This window comes from Epinephelus lanceolatus, chromosome 2 (assembly GCF_041903045.1).
Source record: "Epinephelus lanceolatus isolate andai-2023 chromosome 2, ASM4190304v1, whole genome shotgun sequence".
NCBI lineage: Eukaryota > Metazoa > Chordata > Actinopteri > Perciformes > Serranidae > Epinephelus > Epinephelus lanceolatus.
The window spans coordinates 33160473-33183454 of NC_135735.1; the positions used below are offsets into that span (position 1 = coordinate 33160473).

The 22982-nt window shown below is 42.0% G+C and overlaps 2 protein-coding genes across 4 annotated transcripts in view; both read left to right on the plus strand.

Moving 5' to 3' along the window:
• The first annotated feature begins 4633 nt into the window (after positions 1–4633).
• On the plus strand, positions 4634–7539 carry ddx28 (DEAD (Asp-Glu-Ala-Asp) box polypeptide 28). The gene has a single exon (XM_033641487.2). The coding sequence runs from the start codon at positions 4828–4830 to the stop codon at positions 6526–6528; it is 1701 nt and encodes a 566-aa protein (XP_033497378.1). The 5' UTR covers positions 4634–4827; the 3' UTR covers positions 6529–7539.
• A 2966-nt stretch (positions 7540–10505) lies between these two features.
• LOC117251962 (talin-2) overlaps positions 10506–22982 on the plus strand; it is a 120145-nt gene continuing 107668 nt past the window's right edge. For all 3 annotated transcript variants that reach the window (XM_078160862.1, XM_078160872.1, XM_078160870.1), the window contains exon 1: positions 10506–10670. The gene's annotated coding sequence lies outside the window, so the exon portion shown is untranslated. The remainder of the gene's footprint in view (positions 10671–22982) is intronic.

Below are 22982 nucleotides of genomic sequence, written 5' to 3' on the forward strand. Positions count from 1 at the left end.
AACATATTGCGTCCCAACCATTTGAAGGTGAATACAGTAAAGCTAAATGCCCAGTACTCTTTACACCTGCATTGAAAACAGCTACTCTATGAAATGCAACTCTGACATGACAAGCTAATGCATATTCAGTTCTGACACACCTGCTCAAAGGGATTCCTTTGTGTTACATCACAATGCAGTTTTTAGCATATCTTTCCAGAGCTAGGGTGGTGAGAGTAAATCTGTGGCTGGAATAAAGCAATAGTAAATCCTCCTCTATACTGCCTGTTCCACTCCCTTTAACCTCTGTGTCTCTATCCAACCCATCAGTCTCCTCGGGTTAATCTTTATTGGGTAAGCAACACAGAGGTTGATGCACTCTAAAGCTTTAATGTGTTGCTGCTTTAATGATCGTCCTGCCTGACAATATTTGTATTCAATTATTGCCTGCTTTCACCCTGTTGGAGATATTAATCCAAAGCAGTAACGCTTAAGCACAAAGCTTTTTTTTCTCCTGATCTATTGACAGATACTATAAACAAATTTAACAGCGTGTGGGTGTATTCAAATTCTTGTTGTGATGCCCTCTCCCTGCACTGCACACAAACACACACACTCACACACACACACGTTTGTGGCGGATCAAGTATATCTGCCTCTACCAAGCAAGTTTTTAACGTTTCACCAAAGGTTTTTGCAACACTGATAAGCAGAGTTATAAAACACCATGAGCTTTTATGATGTACATTACTGCCACTATTTATTCCACCCATCATAGATTAATAAAGCAAGAATAATATTTGGGCTATTATATTTAACTTGCAATAAAAAAACAAATGAGTACATATATATGTATATATATGTATATATATATATATGTATATGTATTCTGTGTGTAAAAATATGCATGGCACCATTAAAAAAGCCCCGAAGATCATTTACTAAGTTGAAAATAACTTCCGCAGGAGCACATTTTGATGTAAATCAGTCAGCACAAATTGCATGCACAGCAGACAACAGCTTCTTATTTTTCTGACATAGCCACACTACACATACCTATGCTAGATGCATGTGGGCGTACAGACAGGCGCTCCACTCACAAATGCATCTGAAAGCATCAATATCACATTTCCTGTGGTCTTTATTTCCAAGCAAAAGCACAAAGTTTAACCCTTCTTGGCTTTTATGCCACCTTCTGATGCAAAGCTCTCCCAGCAGACACGTGCTCCTCTTTGTAATGTAAGGGTCGGTGTTATTACAATCAGTTCCGAATATGCATTACATTTTTTTTGTTGCCTCTCTAAAGTGCATGAAATTTAATGATATCCTGCAATTTTAAAGTGCTCCCAAATGTGCAGCAGTCTGATTAATAAGAACAACTAATGTTTTGCTCTGCCTGGTGTTATTTAGATAAGTTTTAAATATGTAATGTTGCTTGTGTCAAAACCTAGAGGAACAAAAGCAGCTATTTTGAAGGACTGCTTTGAGCAGCAGTTACTGTCAGTTAGTTGCACATGATTATTGCCTAAAATCAGTAATGTCATAAATAAGTACCAACTAATTTCAGTCTGTATTCAGTTATACTTTTAAAAGAGGTCACTATATTCTTTGTTATAAACACGTCTTCTGTGAGACTGACTTGGAATGGAACAGAGAAGCAAAACAAATTTGACTGGAATATTCTCCTGCACTGTTGCAACATATTTAAGTTAATACTTCCTTACAAAACTGAAAGTAAAGAATGAAACAAGTCAAGAATATTCCTTAAAAAATATTTACATAGAAGAAGACAAGATTTTTGTTGTATTGAATGCAAATAAATGTTAAATAACTGACTGTATGTTACCCTTTGCCATACATATATTCTTATAAAACTGAAATATAAAGTGATCATTATGATATTATGTGGCAATCACATGACTCGACTGAACTTTCTCCTGTACAGCAGTCGTGTCTCCAGACCCACCCAAGTCTAATTCAGGTTACCAGCGTCTCTTATCTTCGCAGATGACCTTTGAAGGGAGAAGATAAAGAAAACAAATTGTGTGGGAGGTTGTAGATGTGGTTTGTGATATTATGCTCTTGTGTAGAAAGTTTTGGAGGAAAAAAAACACAGCATCTGCCCCCACACTGGTCCTATTCGAGAGGTGTCACTCTTTCAAGGATTGGGGTTTGCACACGCTGCAGAAATGCAGCGCAGCACCTTGGCAACACGCAAGATGTTCACTAAATGTCAACAAATATCAAATTGCACACGGTGCTGTAACAGAATGTCAGCTGATAAGGGATTAAAGGCTTACTCAGGTATTTGCACAGTTTTGCAGACAGGATCTTATTACATATGTTCTCCAGCATTTGGAAAGTAATTTATGGCAATTATTTATTTAATTTATTACTTAATTTATCTGTGATTGATTCATAAACAACAATGTCGTAATAATGCAACACAGTGGAATAGTGAAAAATATGCTGATTATTGCAGAATAATTAGTGCAAGACATTATTTTAATCATTTCAACTCTTTTCAAACCATCTGAAAGAGATATTGTATAATTGGAAGACAGTGCAAAAACTTGCCATCACAGCTCTTATGAGGATTTCAGGTGACTTGAAATCCTCCTTGTTGATTTATGCTGCCCTCTTTTGTTTGGTCTGGGAAACTGAATATTGATTTGGTGAGGTGATGAGTGAGAACTCAAGGACAGGGTCTGTACATAAAAAATGTACACAGTGGAAACATGACTCACTTTAATGTTTACTTTGCAGTGATAGTATTCATGGAATAAAGCCACTTATTAATATGTAACAATTATATGCCCAGCTCAGCTCTCTCCTCCTTTGTCAGAATGTGATCCAAGACCCCAGGTCATAGGGATTCCACAGCACTGGCTTGTCCAACATGTGACAGAGATTCTATTACTGAAAGTGTTTGTGATGTTCTGGGGCTACAGTTAATCAATCAGCGAGCCAATTCATTCACAGCACATGGGGAGGGTGGCTGGTATACGATCAATGCTACATGTGACAGCAGCACTGATGCAGACAGCTGTTGTTTTTCAGTGCTAGGTATAAATCTAATTGTCTTTTGCAGAGAAGAATATGATGAGATGATAAAATATGTGAACCAAAATAAATGAATGAAAACATTCCTTGTAGGCAACTGGAGAGAGATGAGGCCAAACAGCAGAGGGTCATGTCCCCCTTAGGACCCTCTCTGGATGCATGCCTGGTTAGATTAGTCTCCTTTTTATTAGCTTACTCTCAGAGGCAAAGCAGCAACACTGGATTATCCCCCTAAGAACTGCGGGCAGGCAAACAAAATTATGCCTGTCTTCAGCCTTTAAGTAGTAATTTGTTGGTGTTGACTACATACCGTGCTGACAAGATTAATAGATCATACAACAATAATCAGACAAAATGTAGATCTGCTTTCTTTGGCAACTCTCAGATGAATACAAGTGCACCTACAGTGACTCTGGTTTGGGCTTTACTGAAGAGGACTGACCAGAGTTCAGTCATGTTGACAGATATCGACAGTCACTGTTGTGTCAGTGACTGTGCTCTTTCTCACCCCTCTCTAATCTATTACAATCCCTGACATTACTGTACTGCAGGCAGTGCTGATTCACTGGGGCAATGATTAGCTGATTGATTTTACATTAGGACATACATAGGATGTACAAGACTTTGAAATAAACACAGAGATCAGGCTGGAAAGGGACACTTGTCTGGGGATGGTCAATTGATCTTGTGTTTAAAACTACATATTTTTGAAATGCCAACAATGTGTATCTGCAGTGGTGGAATGTAACAAGGTACAGTATATGTACTCAACTGTTGTACTTAAATACAAATTTGAGGTACTTTTATTTTAGTATTTTAATCTCATGTCAGTCACTTCCACTCCACCACACTTCAGAGAAAAATATTATACTATTTACCATTTACTACTTATTACTATAATTATTTGATAGCTTTAATCACTTTTTTTGAGCTCAGACCAAACAAAGATATTAAAGTGCAGCTGAAACTATTAGCTGTCCGACTAGGATATTAATTGGCAACCATTTTGTTAATCGTTTAAGCTATTTTTCATGTAAAAACAATTTTTTTCTTTCTTCTTATTCTAATTAGTTTCATTATTTTGATTTAATAAATTGATTAAAAAAAATCTGCATGAGTAGCCTTTCACTTTTAATACTTAAATACATTTCCCTGATTGCACTTACATACTTTTTCTTAAGTAGCATTTTCAATACAGGATATTTACTAGTAACAGAGTATTTTGACAGTGTGGTAATACTGTTTCTACCCAAGTAAAGGGTGTAAATACTTCCTCCATAACTGTGTATCTATAAAAATAATTAGCCTCTACCTTGTAAACTACAATATTATATACATAAATGTACATTTTCAAGTAATATTACATTGAAATTGAGATCTTTTAATAACAAAACAGCTTTCAGCTTTCATGTTTATTTAATTTGTTTAATAATAATAATCATATTCGCTTTGCTTTCATGACCGTTGGTATTTTATTTTATATTTGTCTTTGCTACTTTTGAATAAAACGAGAAAAAAACATTGCAAATCTAGATGTTGCCTTTCTACATACGTCATCACTCCCCGCCCACTCGGCGTCATCAATATTCGCCAATACAGCATGGCGATGTCGCTGTCCCGTGGGAAGTATGGTAACAGATTTACGGTGTTTTTTGAACATTTCGAGTGACTTTTTAAGATCCCCAGTGCGCTAAACTGGTGTCTTCTTCACAGTTTAGTTCTTTATTCTCGTTTTTATTCGTGTCAGCTGACTCTTAGCTGGTAGCGAGACAGATAAACACCAAAATGCACTCCGTGAAGGTCGGCTATTTAGCTTCGGCTGCGTCGCGAGCTCTGTGCTCAAGTGCAATTCACTCTCGTGAGTTTATTAAAATGTCGGCTGTGTCTCATGCTCATTGCTCTGTTAGTCAGACTCGCTTTTGTCGGACAGCAGCCACGCCGGAAGAGACAGTTATCCGTATCCCTCGCTACATGCAGAAGCGCATTGAAAGTGTGAAACAGACTCGAGGCAAAAACAAGATCAGCACCGTCAAAGCCGGAAAGCTCCTGATCCAGTGCAAGAACCCGGTCCTGAACCAGTCTGCTGGATACACCCTTGGGAAGTTCGAGCAGCCAGTTTTGTGCTCCAAAGGATGGAAACACAACAAATCATTCGGTGACTATTTCTCCATCAACAACATCAAGACTGTTGCACCTTTCGTCACTGAAAGTCAGGATGAGGACGCTGAGCAGAAGGCACCGGTGACGTTCAGTAACCTCCGCATCTGTAAGGAGCTGGTGGAGGCTTTGGACAGTATCAACATTACACACCCCACCACTGTACAGCTGAAGACCATCCCAAAGGTCATGAAAGGTTACAACATTCTCTGTGCTGGTGAGACAGGCAGTGGGAAAACACTGAGTTACCTCCTGCCTGTTGTTCACAGGCTGCAGGCTGAGAAGGAGCATGAGATGAATGCTGAGGGCAAACACAAAATCCGTGCTGTGGTTCTGGTTCCTTCCAGAGAGCTAGCTGAGCAAGTGGCCGCTGTGTCCAAGACTCTGTGTGCTCCATTAGGCTTCCTAACAAGGACTGTGGGTGGTGGGCGAGGTGTAGGACACATCAAGGCTATCTTCAAGAGGGATCAACCGGATATTTTAGTAGCCACACCAGGTGCTCTTGTCAAGGCCCTGAGGAGACGCTACCTGGACTTCAGTGAGCTGTGTTTCTTCGTGGTTGATGAAGCTGACACCATGTTCGACCCCAGCTTTTCTGACATGCTGGAGGACATCCTGCTCCACACAAACATTGCTAGTAATCCCAAGGAAACACAAGGCCCAGGCCATAAAGCCCAGCTGCTGGTGGTGGGAGCCACCTTCCCCGGGGGTGTTGGGGAGGTGCTGAGCCAGGTGACAGATCTTGGCAGCATGGTGGTTATCAAAAGCAAAATGCTGCACTTCCTCATGCCACATGTCAAGCAGACATTCTTGAAGGTAAAGGGTGCTGACAAGGTCCTGGAGCTCCACCAAACCCTGAAGCTGCTCCAACAGGATAAAGGAGGGGGTGCTGCTCTGGTATTCTGCAACAAGTCTGCCACCGTCAACTGGCTGGGGTACTCGCTGGAAGAGATGGGGGTGCCGCACGCACGTCTGCAAGGAGAGATGCCCGCTGCTGTGCGTGCAGGAATCTTCCACTCCTTCCAGAAGGGCCTGGTGGATGTGCTGATATGCACGGACATTGCTTCACGTGGCCTGGACACATCCAGAGTGCGCTTGGTTGTCAACTACGACTCCCCAGAATCCCACACAGACTACATCCACAGGGCAGGGAGAGTGGGGAGAGCAGGTGGGGTGGAGGATGGGGAGGTGCTCAGCTTTGTCACGCATCCGTGGGATGTGGAGCTGGTGCAGAAGATTGAGACCGCTGCACGTAGGAGAACTAGTTTGCCAGGGATGGAGTCTGATATACGTGAGCCAAAACCAAAAGTAGCAGAGGCAGAGGAGTAGAACTGAAGTGTTTTTCTCTGTGTTTGCAAGTGGAAAAGACTCTGGTGGGATATGTTACTGTATGTGTAGTGTTGGGATGACAAACTCTGAATATATGAAACATTGTCAGCAGAAACAGTAAGCCAGATGTGTTCAACACAGAATCAAAGTAGGCTGTTTTTCTTCAGCAACTATGATTTTAAAAAAAGTATACATACAACATTCCCAACTGGGATAATTTGAAAGGGAGATTAATGGAAGTGACACATCCTATGGTTCTGCCAAGTTATGACCTGGGATTGCTTAATTCTGGTGTAAGTATGTGGTTCTAATGCTTTGAAGGCACCTGCATAAAGCCTGGTATTAATAAGGATATTTAAAAAATCCTAGTGTGTGCTTTATGTCTAAATGTGATTTTGCCATAGTGTCAGAAATGATGTCAGAGCCTATATTTCCTGATAAATGTTTGTTTGTACATTATCTGCTCAGCAATTGCTTACTTTGACTTCAGATATGCAAACAACTGATGCAGTATTTTTGCTAAAAATGATTTGACTTCAAATTAAAATCTTAGTGCATAATCTGACATTGTTTTATTTACCTCAGCTTTTGCAATTTGGAAAAATGTGTGATCTTTGAACTATGTACTAGCCATTTTCTTTGCACCAAAAACATTTCTTTAGCCTATCTCTGTTGTCAAAGTTGTGCTGGGCCTTTTGAAGCTTCTTATGGATGCAAAAATAGCATCTTAAAAACAGCTTCAGTTTCTCCTCCCAAATACTGAAAACAGAAACTGACCTGGTATGTAAATGTCAAGTAAAACTCAGTGAAACTTTGCAACAAAGAAATGCGATGACTGTGTTTGACTTGTCATTGAAGGAGATAGTCTTGTAGAATTTTCCCAATTACAACCCATTGGTATTTTCACCACATCTAGGTAAATACCACCTAGGTAACAGTATTAAAATGATGTCTCCAACACTGCAACAAAACAGTCTAAACAAGAATAAAAATGCATTCTACTTTGCCTGATCTGTCTCTTAAAACCTTTAAAATCTGTCCTCTATTGATTATTATCATGTGGTCAAAGCCTGAATTTTCTGGAGATCCATTCTTAATCGTCCTTACCACAATTTCAAGTAGTGTTTTTTTTCTGCAGTATGTACTGCGTGTGTTTAGCCACCAGGTGGTGCCATTTGTCTGGCTTCAGCTTTTGTACACTGGCTGCACAGTTGAGAGGTCAAAACATGAATGCAGATTTTTGTGTTTTGTGCTCAGTACAATCAACTTGGCACACACTCACTAACATATTGGAAACAGTCACACTCTGCTAGTTTCTGAAACCCTTTCTGGATTCCAGCAGGCTACATTTTATGTTTGCATTACAGAAACATTTCATCCAGCTACAGCGCTAATCATTAAACTCCAGTCAGGTTGAACACAAGCCAAAACCTTAGGTCTCTGCTGTTGATGTGGTAGGTCCGTTGTAGTTGAAAGCATTTTTTTCCCTCTCCAGTGCCTGCGGGTGCTTGTTGAAAGGAAACCGCAAAACGTGTCAACATGAAAATCTGCCAGAGTGCAGAAAATCTCTGGGATCTTATTTCAAAGGTAATGACTTATCCTGTGACCCTGAATTTATGGTTCAGTAGGTGTTGCTTTGAGCAACTTTTTACATGACTTATGGACAGATGACAACAAACTTCCAAGACATATCTGCCTGGAAACTGTGTGCTCTTATTTTGAAAGGGCTGTTTGTCAGTCATGTTACATACCTGGTGATTTATGCTGTTGTGTTTGTGGAAGTATAGAGCTTATAGAGGCAGACGGATCGGGTCAGACAGACGTGTTAATGGTGCTGACAGTAACAAGGGGCTTCCAGTAGAATGTCTGGAATCTAGCTGAGATTGTCCTGCTGCGGCTCGGGTCAACATCTTTAAGCTTCACCCCCCCCACCCTAAGGTTCACATTTCACCCAACTGTACCCTGACAACAAGGCCCAAGTGTCCATTTATAGCATGTGGAGCAAATGCCTCCAATCCCTCAATTTATATTTTTGTCCCGTGTCACCTCAGCTGACCCCTGCAAAAATAATGAACTATCAAATGTCCCACTTCCAGGTAGCTGCTGAGCCCGGCATTAACTATTTTATGGCGAAAATAATTTTAGACCACAGCTCTTGGCTGTTCACATGATCCGTTTACTCAATGCAAGTCATACTTTACAGCCTGTGAGTACAGTTCAATGTTTTCTGTGACTCTAGATAAGATTTATCATGTTTGAAAAATTAATCCTGATGATGTCATAGTGATGTCATCGGGGTTATCTCAGTTTGGGCTTGGAGAAATATATATAACAAAAAGCCTGCATTAAAAACAGGGTGTGGAGTGTGGGAGGTATGGGCATATTCCAGGCACTGATCCAAGATGCAAGAGAACTGCATCATGGGAAATGTAGGATGTAGAGTTTTTAGAGCTTGACCCATACTATGGACTAAAAATCATCTTGGACTCCCCTGCTTCAATGTAGTCTTCTGTTTTTTAAAGTTCCCACCTCTGAAGTTGACTTTCATGTTTGACCTTCACTCTACATGATAATGTACTGTAGCTTGACACAAGAGGTTGTTTTCACATATCTGCTGAAGAAGGATAGTTTCTCCCTGTTAATCTCAATTTAACACGTATATACTGGCATGATTCTGTTACATCACAACTCTATATTTCAAGGAAGCACACATCCTGCCGATATCCAGATATACTCAAAATTAACCCCCAAATGTGTTACTTAAGTAAAATTTTAAAAAAGTACTATACTACGTCATGATTATAAATAAACCTAATAAACTGTCATTATTATTATTGCCATAAAACTGCAATTATTTGCTCAAATCACTTAAGTCAACAGGCTTTTATTTGTCAAGATGTGTAGCTATGCCAGGCTAGTAAAAGGGACTGGGCGTTTAATGCAAGGCCTTCAATTAAAGTTTCATGGTACTACCAGTTCTAGATTTATGGTGTGCTGCAGTTTTGTGCGTGGTTTCTACAAATGCCGTCGGTGTACCAGGCTCCATTGCTCAACTTGTGTTGGTAGGTGCTATCAATGTCAAAACACTGTACTGTCTCTTTATGTCATTACTTTCAAATGTATTAAAAAGTGGAAAACTATAATGTGATATGAGTGTTAGGTAAACAATAGCCCCATCAATTGATTGTTTCTGTAAAATGTATGCCATAAAAATCTCATCCATGTCATAAAAAGTAATAGTATTTTATAATTTCCATATTTTCTCTGTGTGGTCCCATGTTACATACATGATTACGGCCCTGTCACAACTAATTACGTAGCTGAACGTTGTCCAATATGCACCTCAGAACAAAGAATTGAAATAATTGAGCTTTTGTGTGTGTAAAACCCATGAGTGTCTAATTTGCTAAAACATCTATTGAGGGGATTCTTTCTTTAATCTGTCTCTAACAAGTCCCCCACACCATTATGAAAGTTCAGCACTAAACACCCCTTAAGACACTCCTGGAAAACTGGATCCTGGTTTGTTGAACAAAGGCAAAACAAGGGAGAGAAGCACAAAGTTGGCTAGTTCGAGGTCACTAGTTCTCACCACCAGGCCTACAGTAAAACAAACTGAGTTTATTTGAGCAGGTGGTGATGTTTGTGTGCCTCTGACTGGGACTTCTCCTGCCTTTGTTTCTTTTATTTGTTGTTGCTCCAAACCAATACTTAAAGGGTCTTTACTAGTTTCCCCCAGACATTATAATCAGGTGCCAACCAAGAATAAAAATAATAATATAGTGCTTTTAATCTTATCCCACATCTATCTATCTATCTATCTATCTATCTATCTATCTAATGGTATCATTAATTTGTAGTCCCTCTGGACCATGGGGGTGTATGAATGGACTACAAAGCGCGTGGTCCATTAATAATGACGCATTTCCTCTTTACCCCACCGTAGGATTATCTCCCCCCTCCCCATTTACACACACACACACACACATACACACAGTGCCGCTGCTGCTCACACACTGTCCAGCCACTTGGAAATTTCCCTCAACGCGGAGGATATTTTACAGCCGAGGAGCGGGACCGTCGGCTAATGTGCATCTTCTCCGGACTGCCTCGCTTGAAATGCCCCAGTAGAGGATCTGAAGGTAGGTTTACAACCCTGTAATCGGCTTATTCCGCTGCCCATCTCCCCCGCAGCAGCAGATCTGTCTGACCTTCTCTCCGACCAAAGCTTTATATTAAAACCCCGCACGCCTCTGTGTGTGTGTGTGTGAGCCCAGCGTGAGTCCCAGCCCGCTGGATGGGAGCCTCTCCGTGGCTGCGGTTCCTCCCGGCTCTCTGAATGGATCTGTAGCCCAAGTTGTGTTTCGGAGGCGGTGATGCTCATTTGAATCAACCAAACTTGCGGTCCCCCTTTTTGTCGACTTCTCTCAGTGGCACCGGATCAGGTTTTTGGGCGACTTTACGCACCACGGCTGCAGGAGGGCACCGGGTGAGGACTGCTTTGGGCGAAGCCGAGCATGTGGACAACGGAGGGTTGGCTGTGTGTGTGTGTGTGTGGTGGGTGTGCGGAGTCAAAGAGGCACGGAGAGTTCACGGTAACATTGCACTGGCTAGGAAGAACCAGCCTCCGCCATGTTAAGTTACCACCTCATCCACGCCGCCACTAACGCCACAGGCAATTGTTACTAACTTTTATTTCAATTATACATGTCGTCTGGTGACACGCGCGCATTAAAGGGCGGCCACCTGTGCAAAGCGCGTGGCTGCAGCTCGTGTAAGGAGCACGCGTTACCGTTCCAGCTCCAGCTCCAGCTCCAGCACACCGTTAAACATTATACAGCCTGCATACATTGGGGAACCTATGTTGTCAGCCGTGGGCGTTATCCCCACCGATGTGTGTGCATGTGGTCGCCACGGTCAAGGTGACAATGACAGCAGCATGATGGGAAAAAACATACAGTGCGACGAGTAGATTTAAATGCATGGCTTCTCTGCAACAGCAGCAACCCGTCCAGATTATATTGCATGGATTGTGTGGATGGCTGCCTGTGTCGGCTCTGCTGCCACACCCCTTCATAACAAGACAAGGCTCTGCCATTAGCACCCAATCACATGCTGTATGTGTTATTATGATCACTGCAGGAAATCTTATGTTCAGATGTGTTGCCAAGCAGGTGAGCTGAATGATCACATGTTAATGGGGCCATGGATCAATACACTCTATAGTAGTATTGCAATGTGTGGATCAATGAGCAGAATGGATTCCAGTGCCCCTGTGTGGGGCTGTGAGCTGGTCAGGAGGCAGAAGTGACAGGTCATATGAGATGGGGGGCACCAGTGAAGCAAGAGATGCCTGCGATGTTTGATGTGCAAGTGAGTTTCTCTGGCAGTTTAATGGGCAAAAGTAAATCGTCCCCTGAAGCCTCCCATCTCACACACACACACATATATATACTCCATTCCCCCACTCCCCTTCTGGCTGCATGGACCTTGGCTTGTCAGGAAAAGACACATGACCTTATAGGCTGCAGGCTCCAATGTGTGTGTAATGCCTCAGGAACGAGTGCTCTCCTCTGACTGGTTTGTTACACATTCTCCAGGCATGTCTAACATCAGTCTGTGATCCTGAGATCCATTTGGGTGTTGGGAGAGTGTTTCCTGTGTGAGCAGTCGGGAGTTATTGTGTGTGTTTTATCCAGAAATCTATATTTAATAAAGGTGGGGAGGGAAATTGAGGCAGCATGAGAATGTCATCCCATCCCCTCAAGTTGCCCTATGTTAAAATCTGTCCTTTCAAAATGGCAGCTCTCATCTAATGAGCCAGGCCCCTGTTCTCCTGTGCTGATCAGCTATGCTTCTGTTTCATCTCGGTGAAAATGTCATTTTCTCGAGTCTCACAGTTAACTGTCACCATCAGCTGCTGCTGCTTGGTATGCCACTCTGCCACCGGTGACGGCACTGATCATTTATTAAACTGACCAAACTCTATCTGGCTTCCCTGACATAAAAGCAGCAATCAAAAGCTTTTTCATTATATTAGCAACTGCACTGACCTTTTTGGAGAATGTGTTTACACGTCCATTATGCTAATAGATTGAAACCAGTCTTCTCAAAGCAGAGCGATCAACAATTACACTCTTTACTGTGTGTAGCTGTTCAGTTATTTAGTGCTGAAATCAGTGGCAGCAGCGGAGAAGCAGAGTGAATCTTCAGGAAATGATGTCTGCACATATTGAAAGCTAAAAGCAGCCATGCTTTGCATAAACGACAGAACTTAAAATTAAACCACAGATGACTGCTCCAGCATAACCCACAACCCTGTTGCTACTAAAACATCTTTCATGAAGATACTATGGCAAAGTCCTGCAGCTCGGACTATAGCCTTGAGGGACTAACTTTTGATGACCATGTGCTCCTGGCTTGTAAAGACCTTCAGGGCCAATCCCATCCGGCAGTGGAGGGGTTACTCATCAGTAGCACGTGGCTAATTTATTGATGTGTCCCTTTGTTCTGCGTGACAACAGACTTTTGCTGTCACCAGTGACCACAGAGAGGAAGTAATCAGCAACCTTTAATGACACTTTAATCTCAAGAGGCACAAATATTAATGCACTGGGCCATGGGAAGGGAGCCAACAGTTTGCTGCTCATGCTCAGCCAGGTAGCTCTGCTCTGCGTGCAGGAAGTGTCAGTCAGCGTTGTGGGGTACAGTTCTTATGAATAACACATCTCTCTGGAAGGGCCTGGTGCAACAGTAAGAAAAACACAGCTATGCCTTTTTATGCAAAAGTTGCGATGACGAGAGGCTTTTTCACGCAGGTGGAAGGAAGCTTTAGCGGATGGGGACCAAATTTGATCTGTACAGAAAAAAGCCTGGTTAAAATTACATTTGTGAAGGACTTTGAAAGCAAAATCTCCGACTAACAGTATCTTTTGTTCCTCAGTTGTACTGAAATAACCATAATCTGCTGCTAATGCAGCGGGTGAACATTCAGTGTCTGCTCTGCTTGTTTCCCAGTGCAGCTCCCAGTTGGTCACCTGGAACTCATTCCTTGTTTTTTTTATGGATCCTAGAGCCTGAAACAAATGTTTGGAAGTGGTTGCCAGGTTGGTAACTAGGCTTCGGCTGCCAAATTGGAAACCAAAAGCTGAGGGCAAGCATAATTGCCATAGGTTAGTTTATTTGACTGATGGTGGTTATATGGGATTAAACAATTTAAGACAATAATTAGAACATTAAGAATGCATGTTTGTAAAACATTGCACATTAAATAGCAGGGTACATTGGCTGCAAGCCTCATCCGAGCATGATTACATCTGTAGTGTGTCAGATTGGAGTTGCTTTTGATCTGGAGTTGGAGAGGAAATAAAAGTTTTTAATCACGAGAATGTAGTGGGTTCAGCCAGCATACATATTAAAAAACACGATGTCTACTTGCTTTGGATTCCTGGCAACTGATGAGCCGCTCTACCTCCTTTCTCCTCCTTAGCTGCCCTCCTTTGTGACTCCAACCATGTGTATTTATGATGTGTCCTCTTGAGTGAGCAAACTCTCCTTCTCAAGGATAAAGCATATGTTGGCCATGTAGGATTGATGGTATAATTCTGCATAATTTTAATAAAATGCTCCTCTAAGGGTTGGAATTTTATTCCCAGTATGTGGGATGGGTTGTCATCTTCCTTTCATCTCCCCGCACTTTCATCTCCCTAGGTGATGGAGTGAGAAAGATGATTATGAATAATATGATTCAGGAAACCATAGCCGTCAATCTCTGGATGCACTTTTAAGACTTTTATGAAATCAAACCCCTTATTTGATACTATAGTATGTCTGCATTTTATCTGCAACAGCCAGGCGATGTATTTACATTCCTTAAATACTGATAGAGTAGCCTTTTTGTTGGTGGCGGGGTCCGCCATTCCTGCCCTAATTGAGTTTGTTTGGTTGCACTGTAAACAGATTAACCAGTTGCTCCTCTGTTATTTTTGAGACAAAGTAGCTGCCCAGTGAGTGTTTGCTGTAGTATTGAACCACACTTGTTGTTACTACGGTAACCACAGTTGTTGCCAAATCAACTCAGACTGAAAATGTTGAGTATAACTCTAAAGTTTCATACTGCAGTTGAGTGGCAGTTTTTTTTTTTTTTTTTAACAAACTGCAGTTTGCATAGTTTAATGCGTTACAAATGGCAGTTAACACACATTTTAGGAATGCTGTGTTGAGGTGATGTGCTTTAACGTGTGGAGCTCTGCACTGTGACGGCAGGAGAAAGGCTGAATGGAGGTGGAGGAATGTCTGGCCTAGTTCAAGTTAACAATATCATAGAATTTCACACTTGGTTGTGACCAAGCCAAGGCATGCATAACCTTAAACATAAGAGTCAAATCACAAGATTCCAAGCAGGGCCTCCTGTAAGAAAGAGGGCCCCTGTGTCTGGCCCTTCCGAATGTACAATACCTCTTTAGTTTAAGACAGAAAACACTTTGAATCACTTTGCATGCTCCCTTGTCCTGGCCACACACTTATATTAGAGGGAAGGATTATAGATAACAAGAGGCAGCAGGTTTACAAAACATTCAGGAGTCACAGCTTTTACCCAAATTTCCTTTTTGTTAAGGTCAAACGAAAGTAAAATCGCATGCAACAAATCTGAAAACTGAAATGACTAGATTGATGTAGAGATTTCATCATCCAGCCCATGAGCAGTGAAGCATGCAAACACAGTAGTTTTTTGGTGGTAACATTGTGATGTGTAAGTCCTGAATGCTGGTCATTGTTTGGTGGATGCAGCAGAGGCTGTCTTTTTGGCACATCCCATCCACTTTCTGTTTTTTCCCACCTCCCACTAAGTTCTGGTATGCCTGCCTCCCACTCAGTCCACCATCCGATCCACATTGCATCACAAATACACGCCAGTACAGTGGTTGCCTGCCAGTAACACCAAGTACTATTTCTGCACAAGTGGCCTTTGCTAATTGATTGGTTTTAAATACTCCGTATGATTCAAGGATAGGAAATGTTGGCTGTGTTGTTTTTTTTTTTTTGGTCTATAATTAAACATGGAGTGTGTTTCAGGAGGAGCAGTTGGTCTGAGCAACCAGTGCCCTGCAGCGGCCTGCATATGTGGTTGTGTGTGTGCTGTGATGTAAGTCAGTGGACCCCCAGTCTGGTTTAAAAATACAAAATTTTGGTCATGCAGAGCAGTCTGGAGCAGCAGGAGCTGGTGCGGTTGTCATAGTGACGGGGGATGAAAACTCAGGCTGCCTACTACTTAGTAGGCATTTTGAATGGAGTTGCTCATTTGAACTGTTAGCTCGGTAGATGAGCAAGACAGTTTTTATGACCACATATGGTCGTGTACTATCATGTATTGAGATTGGTGGACAATTTTGCATATTTATGTTTCATAGTATAAACTGACCGTAACCCTATGAACACAAAGTAAACTGTCATTTGGCATTTGGTGGTCAGGGCTTCCATTTTCAGTGCAGTGATGATCTGTTTCAAGAGGACTTGAGAGTTGTGTCTGTACCATGTTTCAAACTTTTGATGATAACACCAGGTTAAATATGATACAAAAATTTAAAGATCACTATGGAGAAATAAGGTGAAGTCCTCCCGTTTAAATTTGAAATGAATACTGGCTATAAGTGTCTTTATTAGCTCCCCAGAGCTGCTTATCATATCATCTGTTATGGCTGGATCTGTGCTGACTTTACCATTTTCCCTGTCCTTATTCGTATGCTAATATTGCACAAGTATGCTAGAATACTGTTTGGTTGGGATTTTGTTTCCCCTTGATAAAAGTTAGATTTGTAAATGATCAAACTGTCTGTTTTGTCTTTTTCATGTGAGACCACTGCAAAATGTAGCTTTGGTTGATTGTGATTGTCTAAAGAAATCAGCCAGCACATGACGTTACTCAAACATCACCTAGCCTACTCGCTGGGCCAAATCCAGGTTCACTTCCAAACTTCAGTCTGTAATTCTAGGAGTTTTGGCCAAAGCGAGCCGTCATCCCGACCCCAGGCTGAAAGCGGATCTGCTCTGAAATGTGTTTCAGGTTGCAGCTGAGCTCTTCAGCTATTACTGGAGTGCATCTCTGGCAGAAATCCCTGCTGCCATGGTTGCCACCTCGAGGCTCATGCCTCTTAGTCACCAGGGCAGAAATGTAACCTAATCAGGTGTCTGCTGCTCCCAGTGCATAAGCAGCACACCACACTGCGAACAGAGTTGGCTCTTTTGCACCAAACTACATGTGGCACAAACACCCTTGTGCACCATGTTAATATATGACACCCTGCAATTTTCACATCACTTGGATTCATTTTTAATACTTATATTGCTTTTGGCAGTAGGGATTCATTTTCCCTCTGCTTGGGGGCTATTTGATCTTTCCAAAGTAACTAGGAAATGCAGTAGTTGCCTAAAGGCTACAGAAGCATGCCTGTTACATAGAGATTGCTGGTTTGCTTCCGAAAGCTAAATCAGAGAGTATGCAGCTATGAAGTGAACCATGTAACACCCTCTCCACCATAACAAGTGCTCCTAGGCAAAGTGCTTTCTTTTAGATTCACTCAGTGGACTATTTGATGCCAAATGCAACCTGTTGTGGTTATTTTTGGTATCTTATTTGAAGTGTGTTTGCGTGTGTGGCTCCAAGTACTGCAGATGAATCACAAAACATCAAATGTTTAGAGATAAACACTATTGCAAGTTGACTTTTTATACAAGAGTGCAGTCTAAAGCCATATCTATACAGTAGATATTGCGAGGGGAGAAAAATAAGGCTTGGCATTTGAACAAGACAGGATATCAATTGGATCTGCAACCAAAAATAAAAGACGGGGATGAGCGCATGCAGCTTTGATGATTCTGCCAATGAAAACTGTAGCCCATCCTTGTAGTTTAAAGATGAGAGAAGGCTTGACTGCGTCTAAGTTTCCTCTGCTGCTTTGAAGGTTCCTCAGCAGTTGTCTGTTACTATCAGTTCCCAAAGTCACAAACAAATGGTCTTCTCATTACTCAACATGTTTGTTTTTTGTTGACAAATTTCAACATTTGCACCACTCATCAAATTATTTTAGTCCCTGTGACGCTGTGGTTTGTGAAAGTAATCCTGCGTTGGAATTCCCCAGGAAGTGAGTGCGGAGCTTCAGCGCTCAGAGCTTTGTTGAGCAAGGGTGAGTGAACATTCTGGGAGTGCTGGAAATGTATCCCACCCCTCCGCGCCTCCTCAGCCCTCCCGCGGCCCGGGGCATCTATTCTTGGTTTTCTCATAAGGATAAATTCTTGCTACAAATGTTTGGTAGCTAACTTGCATGGGGAGTGACCCCGCTGTATAAGGCCACCCTGTTGGCAGAGGGGCTGAAATGGTCCCAGTGTTGCAGAACAGAGAGAACAAATTCTTCCTGATATGCAAGTGTAATGAATGGATTGTTGTAATCCAGGGTGCGCTGTGTGTGCTGGATGAAATTGGCTGTCATTAATGACCAAAAAATGAATCTGTGTTTTCAGCTTAGTATTTATCTCATTAAAATGTCAAGACATTTCAAACTAGAAAGGCACTCGGAGAGCACGGACCTTCTATAATCCCACTGACAGACAAACCAACAGACAACCCAGTGAAGTTTGAGAAATGTCATGGTGTCAACAACACCCTGGATTCTAAGATCATCCCAAAGTCTGATCATAAAGAGGAGGAGGAGACTCTCATTCTTATTGTGAAAGGCTTTCTCTTTTCTTTGATCAGTGTGCTGAATCCTTGTTTCCCATAGAATGCAAAAAGAAGAGGTGCTTTAGGAACAACACAGTAGCTCTTTTTAGATAGGAGTTGTGCAAATTTGCAGGAAAGCCCAATCAGTCTTTCAGCATTGGCAGTATAAAAACAAAATCTGGGAGTGCGGCAAAATGCCACCTACCTGCTTTTGTTTATACAGAATGCACCTTTTTCGGGGCAATGGGGGGCGTGAGCAAGTAACAAAACGTGAAGCTCAGCGTGTGACGTAAACAGTGACGTGGGAGGGAAGCCGTGGCTGGTCAGCCCTTCGGCGATTCTCTCATAAGTCGGCCTGTTCTTCACCGTTCCTGGTTAATGGCCTCTTTGTTTGCGAGGACAAGGAGGGCGCACAATTCTTTGTCTCCGCAGTTGCTCATCTTTACAGCGTCTGTCTGGTTTGCGATCCTCTTGCTACTAGCTGCTCGCTAATTCCTGCTATCAGCTGTTTCCTGTTTATCCACTGCCAGTGGGTTGCATGTGCGGCGTCATCAACAGCTCCTCTCACAAGTTGCGGAAGGCCACCTCGGTCTGTTTAAACTAAAAGGGTTCCGACAGTATGACTACCTTGCCGGCAAAACATTTGTGGAAAATCTGGCATTGTAAAAGGGGCTAGTGCCAGACCCTCCCGGCCTGTTCAATGGCCACCTCTGGCCCATGTTTTTGAAACACAACATCAGTCATTTACTAAAAAATGGTAATTTTTTTCATTGTTACCTCCTTGGGGCAAAGGGTAACAACTTATGGTACTACACTCCCAAAATTATAGTTTATATTCCTTATGTTATTTGACCATGCATATCAGCTGAAACATCAGCGGCCAATACTTGGTAGCATCCCTACTATTATTAATGAATTGAAATATTACATCACTAAGCCAAGAATTTGCTAAGTAACCTAAAACTTTCTTGACAGTGTTGGCTTTGGAGGGAACAAAGAGTGAAAATGGAGTAGGTTATTGTAGCGTATCAGCTGTGTTGCACCATTCACTTTTATTTAACCCTCCTTTATTTGAGTAAAAGCCAAAGAGCGATAGTTAGAAGACCATTATTGATATGAAGGTTTTTCTTAAACATGGACAACCCATTCAAAATAGGTGATAGACTGCCTTCCCATAGCTAGCAGTAGACGAGTATGCCTCTCTGTTTGTTTTTCTTAGGGTGTGTCAGGTTCAATTAAATGGATGGGGTGGAAAACAGGTTAGTAAACAGCAGAAAGCAGTATGGAGGCCAGCGAAAATGTGATGGTAGCTACTTCTTTTTTTTTTTTTTTTTTTTTTTACATCTCTTGCTTATTCAGTCCCTCTTTTAAAGTTGGTGGAGACTAAATTTTGAAGGATGTTTGACCGCTGCTTGGATGGAGACAGACAGTGTTTTGTGGCGGGGTGTCATTGCATTGGACTGGCAAAGGGGCTAAAATTAGCATGTTTGCATGGGTGTCCTGTTTCTAGCCCTGCCGATCGAAGCCGATCAGAGCTGGAGCCAATAAATACCTGTGACTACTGCAGAGTCATCTGTCGTGGGAGTGAATGCCGATTGTAACCTTTCCCATTAAATACAAAAGCCAAATGTTAGTGGGTTGTAGTGGGTTTTTTGTCCAGTAGGAAAGCGGCACAAGACACTTTTTTGTAAAACAGTCTTTCAGTTTAAAAACTTGTAGTCGCCAAGCTAAGGCGGAGATAACCCTGGTGACATCACTTGGGTTATTTTGTAATGGTGAAAAGTGTTGTCCAAGTAAGATATTGTTCCACAGCTTTTTTCACAGGCTCCTAAGGTATTCCCCAACTGATCTTTATATGCAAAACTGATGTGAATATAAATTATTTTGCCACAATGCTTAATCCAGTTGAGTTATTCAAATCCGTTAGTCAGGCGTCACCTACAATTGCACAACTCTTAAAAAAGAATTTGTAATTGTCTGTAACTGAATTTGTTTGACAGGTCGTTATTTTGCCTGATAATTGAAAGTGAAAAATTCAAGTAAGTATATTGTTCTATGACAAGACAGTTTAGTTGGGTGTCAGTGTTTGTTTAAAGCCCATACAGATCTGACATGACAGATCTGACAGACGATCTCTCGTTCTTTTTTTGTCTCTTTTTTTGTGTGCTTCATGCTTGTTGTATTCACAGTGATTAGTATCGAGTTCTCTCTTTTGTCATACAGTGTACCACGGTGCAAACTGCAAACTGTTGGCACCATTGCACATAGTGCCACTCGACCACAAGCAGGTGAAAAGGTTTTAGCACACACTTTGAACTGGCAGGATGAGCCTCGTCTCTCAGCTCTGGGTCTCTCATTCTTTCTCTGACCCACTGCAAGAAAAGTGTTTAGTCAGTTTCCTTTTCTCGATGTGTGACACTTTGCTTTTTTAAGATTGTTTTGTGCCAGATGCATTTCATTTTGCAACGCTCTTCTCAAACATACCCAGCCTGACACTGCAAAATTCTGCAGATGGATGGCACCAGAAATAGCTCTTAAAGTGGCTGTTAATGTACAACTGTTACACAATCGTACCGATGGTGCTCCTTGCCCTTGGCCGAAATCTGTGTGTCTGGAACAGACTTGCTTGCACTCTCCACCTCTCTGTGAGCCTCTGATGTTGCTTGTGGAGGCCGTAGAGTTTGAATAGAGCTATATAAGGGAAACCATTCTTTGTTTATTAGTTAAGGGAGAGTACATGGGAGTGCTGCCAGGCCTCTCAGAGTAGAAAACGGGGACAGAAAGGAGAAGACGAAACACCACTCAAACAGAGTGTACTCTGCTATGCGGTGCTGTAAACATTGCTCCAGTTTTTTAAAGGCAGTGTTATGAGTGTGGCAGCTGGCTTACATTACATGTGGAAAGCTCAGTGTTAATCAAGTGGCTGAAAATAGCCTTTTATCTGTGTGCTGTGCTATGGGCAGTGTGTGCTAATGCAGCATGGATACAGTGGTTACATTAGCTGTTTCCAAGTGACTTCATCTGGTGGACGTTGTCAGTAAAGTTATGAGCAGCGGAGATTGTCGGAGTCAAGCGTCCCACCTGCTGCTAGCTTGGGTTGTAGTAAAGCAGGAGTGCTGCAGGGATGAGTCCTAAAACCAGGAATCAGTTAGCATTTTAGCATCCCCAATTCCCCCCTCTTGAAGTCCATGGGTGTTTTAAATCTGCTTTTGGTTAGATGTCCTTGAAGATTATCTTGCTGAATGAAATGTGTAGATATCATAAACCTTTGTTTGCAGCAGAGCTTATTTTGTACCGTAATCCAAAACCAAATGGAAAAATCCCTCGGGCTTTTTGTCGAGGGAACCAGGGTTGTGCTTACTTCTACATCTGCCTACAAAAAACATCATACCTCCACCAGAGTAGTAGTTTAGTAGTAGGTGCACCTTGGTTGTAGCTTCACTCCATTAATGAGACCTATCAACAAGGCCTGCTAATAAAACATTTTACAATTTTAGATTAAATGTCTTTATTATATCCTGCTATCTCACATGAATGACATCATGAGCTAATAGGACACCAGAGCTAGTCAGTTAAGATGGTTGTACCAACGAAGGTCGGTTTTTGCAGGTGCCAGCTGTCAGGTGGCTGTCCAAGAGTTGGGTGTGTTGGATTTTTATAACCTACATTTGTAAACAGTATTAAATGTTAAGTGCTCCTGTGTCTCCAGAGATACGTTTCCATTGGGTTTGATGTGAAGGCGATGAGGAAATAATTTTTTTAATAGCATCTTTTACAGTGGGGCTGAATATGTTCGGAGTCTTTGCTTTTAAAAACTTAAACGAGACCATCTGTCTACGGAAAACACATTATATTAATTCCTTAACGAGGCTTAGGTTTATTAGGAGCACAGTTGTCGTTTGAATGGTGGATGCCAGTCGTGGGAGGTGGTGCTAAGTCATAAGTTACAATGCCCAGATTCAGTGTCAGCTTTGTGATCAGCGTGGCTGCACAGTTTACCGCTGAATCAGACTGTTCATTGAAGGCACTCTGCATGAACTGCATGCTGCTGATTGTTTAACAAGGCCTTACCTTCACCTTTTTGGTGTTTTTCTTAGTGTAGGATTAATGAAAGGCAAGGGATTTGATGTTTCACAAGTACTATGTACTTATTTTCCGAGGCCACTGTCTGCAAACAGTTGCATAATCACTTCTGTCCCAGTTTGAATTTAATTGAGATAATCCAATATCAGTCTTTGCTGCTTTGCCAATTTAAAATAAGATTGTTTATAGTAATCTTCTGAGCTTAAAGTTGGTGCTTGCAGTGTTTCATATTGACGTGTCTATGGGGAGCTTGTTCTCCAGCTGGCAACGAGACAAATGCTGCATTGTCAGATTCCTCTCTTTAGATGGACTTGGGCGTTTTTGTCTTTTGGACTCGGGGTAGAATGCCAGCCTTGTCCTCAGTTGAGTTACTTATCTCCCCGGTGCAGTGCACACCCTCAGGGAAATTACTTTGGGGGCATCCCCACCCACCCCGTCACCTCCCCTACAACATGATTGAATGATGTCTCTCCCTTTGTGGACTGAGTTCCCTGTTTGTTACTTAAAAAGTTGAAGTCAGGCATCCTCTCATTTTGTGACAAGATTATCTGTGTTTGTAAGGCTAGTAGGCAAACACCAGGTGGGAAATTTATTGCTGGCCGCTCTTCAGGGAATGGTCACACAGAGACTCAGTGCTGATTTTGAATTGGCAACA

What these genes read in the sequence shown, in the direction of transcription:
- ddx28 (XM_033641487.2), top strand. Translation starts at nt 4,828, where the DNA reads ATGCACTCCGTGAAGGTCGGCTATTTAGCTTCGGCTGCGTCGCGAGCT.